At 46.0% G+C, this 8,802-nt stretch overlaps 1 protein-coding gene across 1 annotated transcript; it reads left to right on the top strand.

Annotated features, from left to right (window-relative positions):
- The first annotated feature begins 6,376 nt into the window (after nucleotides 1-6,376).
- On the top strand, nucleotides 6,377-6,840 carry LOC138510951 (small ribosomal subunit protein uS8-like). The gene has a single exon (XM_069626543.1). The coding sequence runs from the start codon at nucleotides 6,403-6,405 to the stop codon at nucleotides 6,793-6,795; it is 393 nt and encodes a 130-aa protein (XP_069482644.1). The 5' UTR covers nucleotides 6,377-6,402; the 3' UTR covers nucleotides 6,796-6,840.
- The last annotated feature ends 1,962 nt before the right edge of the window (nucleotides 6,841-8,802 follow it).

The following is an 8,802-nucleotide window of genomic DNA, read 5'->3' as shown; positions in this document are numbered from 1 at the left end:
CTGCACCCTACACCTGTAAAAAACATTAACCCCATAAGGGCGGAGCATGAACTATTTCATCCTCCGCACTACTCCCCTCAGGAGTAGGACCACTAGGCCATCAGCTATATGTTCTTGGGGTGGGCTCACCCACCCGCCCCACTAGCCGCCCCCCCACCCTCCAAAAATGCCAACAAAATGGCATAATGTTGTTTTGTCTTCTTCGGGGGCATATTACTGCTGTTTAGCACCTATTTGCCCCCAAGAAAGGCAAAACAACATTGGGCAATGTTTCCAGAGGCACACTTGGGGGCATCAGGGGGCTGGCCCTATGCCTGCAGGGACAGCCCCCTCAGGAATTCCCCCCGATGGAGGGGTAGATCCTTTCTGCTTCTCTGGGGGTGGGGCAAAACTGAGGGTCTGGTCCCATTTTGCCAACCCTGGGAAGCAATAAGGAGCACTAAGCCACCATAGAAAAGATGTTGAGGTTGGGGGTGGGGGGCTGTTTCACCTGTTGGTCATCACAGTACCCCTGCCTGTCCTGGATTCTGGCCGGGCCATGTGAGAGCTTTTCACTCCAGGTAATTAGCACCAAGGTCCCTTTGCGGGTCCCTACTTTAACGGCTGGTCTACACCAGCCGTTAAGGTCGGGTCCCGCAAAGGGACCTCGTAATTAGGCGCTAATAGGTTAACGGCGCCGCAGCCTTTTACGGGGCCCTTAACCCATTAGCACCTGGATCGTAATGAGGCCCCATGTCTGGGAACATCACCTCCGACCATCCTGGAGCTCTGGCTGGGCTGTTACAACTTTTCAGTCCAGGGAAGGATGGGGACCCTGCCTGGGGCTCCCTGGAAAAGCTGGTGAACTTGGAGATGGTCGACCGACAATGAGAGACAGGTGCCCATGGCCGGGAGCTCTGGCTGTGCTGCCTTACAGCTATTCCCTCCGGGGAGGGATGTGGACCTTGCTGGAACTCCCTGGGACTGCCACCGGGCTTTAGGATGGTCAACACACATGGAAGACAGGTCCCTACGGCCAGGGGCAGCACCCTTGGCCGTCCTGGACCTCTGGCTGAGCTGCATTACAGCTTTTGCATCCGGGGAGGAATGGGGACCCTGCTAGGGCTCCCTGGGACCACCGCTGGACTTGGGGACAATCGACCCACATGGGAGACAAGCGCCCATGGCTGGGAACATCACCCCTGACCATCCTAGAACTGGGCTGCATTACAGGTTTTCCCTCGGGGGGGGGGGAGGGGGGTGGGTACCCTGACGGGGCACCGCAGGACCTCGTCTGGACTTGTGGACTGACCTCTTTGGATTCCCACCGGTGTCCTCTTTTCAGAAATGCATGGGGTTCCCAGTTTTCCTTGGTGGCTGCGACACCCCTGGCCCAAATCTGTGGGTTGTCCACAAGACCAAAGCCAGTAAAAATGTGGTCTTCCCAGGCCCTTTGGTGTACCAGTGGTTTAACCATTTTGCTTTGTGCCCAGGTCAGTGCACCCACACATGTGCAGTACCGTTTTAATTGAGACACCTGTGGGAACATGGGAAGGTAAGACATGTGCTGTTCCTGGTGTGTTTCGGTGGTTTCCTGGTGGCAAATTCCTGAAAATTGTGGTTTTTTTCTCTACATTTTGGGCTTTGCCAGGCCTTGTGGGAAATAATAGCTAGGGCGATTTGCGCAAGTCAGACCTCTTTGAATTTCCATGGGTGTCTTCTTTTCAGAACTGCATAGGGTTCCACGTTTTCCTTGGTGGCTGCGACACCCAAAGCCCAAATCTATGTGTTGTCCACAAAGCCAAATCCAGTCTTCCCCAGGGCGTTTGATGTACCAGTAGTTTAGCCTTTTCCCTTTGCGCCCAGGTCAGTATACCCACATATGTGAGGTACCATTTTTATGGGGACACCTGTGGGAACATGGGAGGGTAGGCCATGTGTTGTTTTCTCTTGGTTTTGATAAAGTTGTCATACATTTCCTACTGCACTTAGTTACACAACCCTTTCAATTCACAAATGTTAGTCGCTGCTTAAGGCACTGTATGCTTTTGATACCTAGTGATGCAAGTCACCTTTCCTTCAAAAGGTCTGCCTGAGCTCTTTCAAAAAAATGTATTCTTGCCATTCTTCACCACAGTCGTTCTCCTTATTTTCAAATGCTAATTACGTCTGTTTATGCCGTCAGCATAAAGATCTGGTGTACCATGGCTCTGTTTTTGGCTTGTGGTATGCTTGTTTCGTGAACCATTACGACAAATGTGTGATTTCCTAACTAGAGAGTCTACAGAACGTAGCGTTGCATTGCTTTTCTCAATATTCACAGAAGCCGTTACCTTACAAGTGAAACATGATCAGCACATTTTTTCTTTTCTGTCACATTTCCAATTTTTCCCCAAACAATGGGAATTGTAGGCACATAGTTGTTGCCTGACCTGCACAAATGACCCCTTCCTGAACTTGGGTTTTTGTCTACTTTCCAGAAATGTGTGCATTTCTGTGTTCCCATTGAACTTTCCTACCCTCCTCTTCCATTTTGTTCAAGCATGTCCTATTTTATCGCCTACCTCTTCTATAACCGATGATAACCTTATGATAAATGTTTTTTTTTGTTTCCACTCAACCTATTCTTGAAAGCTTGGAAATGGCAAATTCAGAACTGAAAACCATTTGTTGCTAGCTCCTACAAGACGAAAACCACAGCCTTCTTTGTACATCATTTTATTGGCATTTTCTGAAAAAACACAAATTTGGGCCTCACGAGTCTGGCGGTAATCCTTAAATGCGGTGGTATTGCTATTACCACCACATTTAAGGGTCCATCAGATCATTGCCTTGGCAGATTTCCCCCCAGCTCTGAGCTGGGGGGAAATCCGCGGCAAATTTGCTGATTTTTGTCGCTATTACCGCCGGCGGTAATAGCGTGAATTTTCCCCATTGGGCCCAATGGGGGATGAGGAATTCCCGAATGGGCCCAATGCGGAATGGGCACTAACCGTTCCGCCAAACCCGTGATCCGGCGCTAATAGCGCCAGGGAGTTTGGCGGTCGGGCTAATAGCGCCGGCGTTACCGCCCAACTCGTGATGAGGCCCAAAATGTGGTCACTTTTTTGTTACTTTATCACACCCCCCTACAGCAAATGACTAATCCTTGGTGGCGTTATGATCACCTACATATGGGGAAAAAAAGGATGCGCAGTTAGCTGGGATATAACTTGTAACAAAAAAGCTACAAGGGATTGTATGTGACATACCGAAATGTCCAAAAAAGGGCTCAGCACTGGGAGTGAAAAACCCTCAGCAGTTAAGGGGTCCAATGTTTTCAAGAGCAAAAAGAAAAAAAAGAAAATGGGGGGAAGTTACCCCAGCAACGGGAACCTCAAAAGGGAACCAAAAGCATCTCAAATTAAAATATGATTCCCCAAAAAATAATTTAGGAGTCTAAACATTCCTTCAAGTCATATAGTAAACTGGAGTGAAGAATGGGGAGTGAAGAAAGAATGAGTACCACCTCACAATGCCCGATTGAGGACATAACATAAGAGGAAGTAATGATTGAACAGTTTATGGAGATTTCAACACATTCACGTGAGGAGGAAATTGAAGAGGACCGGGAAACCCATAGTTCATCAATGTTTGAAGATCAGGTGGATTACCAGAGGAGTGGGACATCAAGTAATGAGATCAAACTCTGGGAGGCAATTAGGAAGAAGTCCTTTCCGGTGTTCAAAATACTGGAACAGAAACATTTGGCTCTAACAACTGAGCAGAACGTTCCCTAGGTTCCATTGGCAAATGAGAGGCCTTTGGCTGAGCTCTTTCCCTTTGCAAAAATTAGCAACAGAAAGGACTAATTAACTCTCAGAGAAGCCATGGACCCAAAAAGAAATTATGGGGATGGAAGAAAGAAGTTGCTGGATGAAGATGTAAGTGTCATCTTCCAAAGGATTTTTCACATACATGACGGTTTGATACTGAATAGAGGAAATGGTATAAGACCGCTACATCATATCCAAAGACTTGGATTGCTCACGTCCAGGGACATTGCTAGGGTTGAATTCTTAAGTGAGGAGTGACTGGATAAAGCCGCTGTCCACTCGGAATACAACTTAATTAAGCAAGATATCTTGGAAGAGGCCTCGTTCTTCTTGCCGCTGAGTTTTAATCGGACGGAAATCTAGAGGAAAGGGTGGTGAACAACAAAGGGCTGGAGGGGAGGAAGACCCACCTCAAGAAGGACCCCAAAGCTCCTCTGAACATTAAGAGATCAAAAAACACATACAAATCGTAATGGAGTTAATGTTGGGTCTGAGGCCAAACCCCCTTTGTAAATTATGGTGGAAAAATCTAATGCGGCCAAAAGGGAAGTAACATCATATCAGGACAATGGGCCTGGCAGTCTGGAAATAAGGGTGCTGGCAGCAATGTACCGGCACCCTTTCTGGACCGGCAGACTACGCGAATGCCCACAGATGCCAGTGCTCCCGGCAGGAATGACCTGCTGGGGGCACTGGCCCCTGCAGGCATGGTTTTATGGAAGTACCAGCACCATTAGCAACAGTGCAGGTGCTTCCCTGTCCCCATTCCCGTGGAGTCCTACTGGACTCCACGGGAATGGTGACTTACACTTTCCACCACCTGACATCCTGGACTGATGCCACCTGGAATATCCTGGTGGCACTGGGATATCAGGTGGTGGAACAGTGTTTCATGGTCGGCGGAAACCCATCGGTAGTACTGGCGGGTTACCGCTGACCTCGTAATGAGGCCCTACGTGTCGAATAGCGATCAGTATGAATCCTGGTTGGCTGAAGCAATTGCAACTAAAAGGAAAGGAGCCTAACTATTCCACCAACAAAAACAGGACAGGTGGGCTGTAGGCAGTTGGAACTTAAGAGGTTTTGGACATTTGTTTGCTAATGAGTTAATTGGGGATGATTATGAGATCATTTGCCTTCAGGAGACCTGGTTGAGAACAACCCCAGTGCTGGATGGTTTCTCAGCCTTTCTGAATCCAGCTACAAAGTGCCTTAAGTGCAAACCAGCATCGGGGCTACTAAGATTAATAAGAAATTTAAGTTAATTCAAAATCATTGAGATATGGAATTAACACACCCATATTCAGGTGCTGAAGATCCAGACTCCTGGATTAAGGACAAAAACAGAATGGCTGATCATATGCACCATATATTGGAATTACTGACATTAGTTTTATAAAAAGGGATCATGGACCTGCTTGATAAGTTTTGTGAAACTTTGGAAGATCCACTAATCATAATGGGGACTTCAACATGACTGTCTTGAAGAAACCCCAAAGTTCCAGCTCTGAAGAAAACAAGCTCATAACAGAACCAGAAAAAAAAAGGTGATTTTTACTTTCTTTGCTGACAGCCACAATAATATCAAGAATAGGATTCGCCAGGAAGGTTGAACATTAATGGGGAAAAAAAGGTGCCACATGGGCACAGGAAGCTGGCTGGCGAGGTTTACAATTGTGAAATGGTCAAACCAGGGGTGATATTCCAGCAGGCCCCACATGGAAACAAGGTGGGTTGAACAAGGTTTTGGATTATTTCTATTTGTCAGGGAATATACAGCCCTGGGTGTCTACGCTTGAGGTGATATCGATGACACATAGTGGCCACAACATAGTAAAACTCACTTGTACCATAAGCAGAAAACCTCTGGAAGAAATTTACCCTTTTCCGGTTGATATTTCCCAGGGACGAAATCGGCTAACTATGGATCCTACAAAAAAAATTGCTTTTGACTGATTGGTTTAAAGATATTACAATAAAATGAAGAAGAGGAATGATCGTAATGCCCTTGGTTAGCCAAAACGCCTGATGGCCTTTGTGGAAACCAGGTGTGAAACCCCACTTTGCACATATGCATTGTTATGATGCAGAACTAGTGATTGAAAGGAGGCAACTAAGATCAGACCTAAAGAAGCTAAAAGTTGGGGATTATCTCATTTACAAAGCCTTGGTTAGAAATCAAAAACAACCGTACAAACAATGGGTCAAGGTATGACAAAATATAAAATGCTGCAGGAAGATGCTGAGCAAATATTGCAGAAAATCTCAAGTAAGAAGGCCGGAGAAATATGGAAATTAATACATTCTGTAAATACTTCATTGGAGGCACTCGAATGTAACGTAGTGACGGAAACTACGTGGATGGATCATTTCACCAATCTGTTTAATACAGGAAGTGGGGACCAGAAGCAAGGAGAGAGGAACTCAAGGATCAAGTGGTCCTTTCCAACTGATGAAGAGAGGACATCCTACTGCTTATCAAAAAAGCCAGCAGTTCAAGGGCCCCTGGCCCAGACGGTTTGACCAATGCTATTCTCAAAGAGGAGCCTGAATTATGGTCAAACCTTCTGGGGATATTGTTTTTCTGCCATATTGCAGGACCGGCAACATGGTGCGCATGAATGTGATTGCAGATGCTCTGCGAAGCATCAACAATGCCAAAAAACGTGGAAAACGTCAAGTTCTGATCCGGCCGTGCTCCAAAGTAATCGTGCGCTTCTTAACTGTGATGATGAAGCATGGTTACATTGGAGAATTTGAAGTCATTGATGATCACAGAGCTGGAAAAATTGTTGTGAACCTTACTAGCAGACTAAACAAGTGTGGTGTAATCAGCCTGCGATTTGACGTACAACCGAAGGATCTGGAGAAATGGCAGAACAATCTGTTGCCGTCTCGGCAGTTTGGATACATTGTACTCACAACCTCTGCAGGCATCATGGACCATGAAGAAGCTAGGCGAAAACATACAGGAGGCAAAATCTTGGGATTCTTTTTCTAAAATGTAAAGACAGACTAATAAACTGTTGCAACAGAAAAAAAACAAGACAAAAAATAATATTGTTAGCTCAGATTAAAAGGCTAAAACAGGTACCAACATCTTGGAAGACCTCCATAGTGGTACCAATATTCAAGAAGGACGGCAGGACGGACCCAAGAACTATCGACCGATCGCTCTTCTTGATGTTGTTAAACTATTTGCCAAACTGGTCCTAAGTGGCTTAGAGGACTGGATAAGCAGGTCTGGTCATTTTGATTTACGACAGTCCGGTTTTGCTAAGGAGATAGGCACCTTATTGAATGTTTTTCTGATCAACCTTCTGAAACTCCGATCCACCAACACTAACAACAAGATATACCTGGCATTTATCGACCTTGCCCAGGCTTTTGACTCTATAGACAGAGACTTGCATTGGACCAAGTTGGAGAAATGGTGGAGTCCAAAGGAGATCCTGAAAGCCAGTAAGGACCTTTATATAGAAACCTTGCTGCAAATAAAGCTGGACCAAGGGGGCCTATTGCCACGTTCAATTGAGACATCTAAAACAGGGTTGCCCTTCGGCTTCGGCTTTGTTAAATGTATTTATTTCGTACCTGCCGGAAGCCCTGAGAAAAGCCAGTAGTTTCCCTCCCAATATTGATGGGGTACCACTTAATCATTTACTGTATGTGGATGACCTGGTCTTAACTGAATAAACGCCTGTGGGTCTACAACGTCAACTGAACGCATTACGTGCAGGACAATGGCCTAAACATCAACGTGGGGAAATCAAACTTCTTCAGCATTGGATCTTTCATAGATTCACATGCTTGAAAATTCCCCTTCGTCAGACTGGGAATCCCAGCTAATTTAAATAATAAAAGTAATAATATAAAACTTCTTCCTAAGGAAGAGAAAACTACACCTAGAGAGCTCCATAGAGCCTGTGTAGTCCTTCACTTGTGTAGTCCCTCCACCTCCTTTGGTCCGTTTAGGTCCCAACCAATGAGGTGGCAGGGTTTAGGCTCCACCCCAGCCAGCCATCTTCAGATCAGGGGAAACCTTTTCAGCTCTCTGAGCAATTTTATTTTTTAATTCTAGACATTTTTGTCATACTTTAAGCTTTTCTAACTTCCTTTTCACTGGGGCTTCCTGGTACAACTCTTTGAGATCAGGTTTCCACCCCTTGCCACCTTAACACGTCATGTTTTTAGGCTGCTCACTCTCACCTCATGGCTGAGACTCAGTACAAGCTGTCAAGGAGAAGACCTCCCTCCCTTTTCAAGGACTGCTCCAGTTGTGGTACAAATGTCATCTTCATCAGAGACCCCCACAAACTTTGCATCTATTGTCTTTACCCACATGACATCTAGTCCTGTAAAATATGTCAAACTTTTCCAAGAAGACTCTGGAAGACAGGCATAGAGACTGTTACTCTACCTGGAGAGCAGAGAGATGTCGTCTGATGAGGAATCCAGCAAAACTGCACTCCCAACTTCCTCCAGGCACCCTGAGAAGTAAGTTCAAAAGAGGCAAGCTTCTTCAGTGGATACGGCAAGACGAGGAGTGGGAAAATCCTCAACTGAACCTGTATTGAAAGGTCTGCTGGAAGGAGAACTATACAAAGTAAAAGTTCTTCATTTTCTACTCCACCGCTGACAAAACGGCTGTCCATGGGGACACCATCCTCGACTAAAGTTACCTTGTTAACCTCTGCTAAAACTGTCCCGTTGTCGACGGATAAGTCGTCGCCCAATGTGAAACCAACAACCTTGTCAACAAAGGCATTGTCATCGACGAGAGAACCGCTGAAGTAGCACCGGTCCATGAAACACACTTGCGAAAAGCACACGTCAACGAAGGCATCCTCGTCAAAAAAGCACTCAACGGCATCCAAACATTTGTTGTTGACGGAAAAAACATAGAGCCCCCAAGAACAGGACAAACCACTGTTTATTGACCCAACACCTTCAGATGTCATTGAGCACTTTCAACAACCAGAGGAAGCTTTAAGCACTCATACACCAC

Source organism: Ambystoma mexicanum, chromosome 6p (assembly GCF_040938575.1).
Source record: "Ambystoma mexicanum isolate Mex_15411 chromosome 6p, UKY_AmexF1_1, whole genome shotgun sequence".
Classification (NCBI taxonomy): domain Eukaryota; kingdom Metazoa; phylum Chordata; class Amphibia; order Caudata; family Ambystomatidae; genus Ambystoma; species Ambystoma mexicanum.
This window is presented reverse-complemented; position numbering and strand designations above follow the sequence as displayed.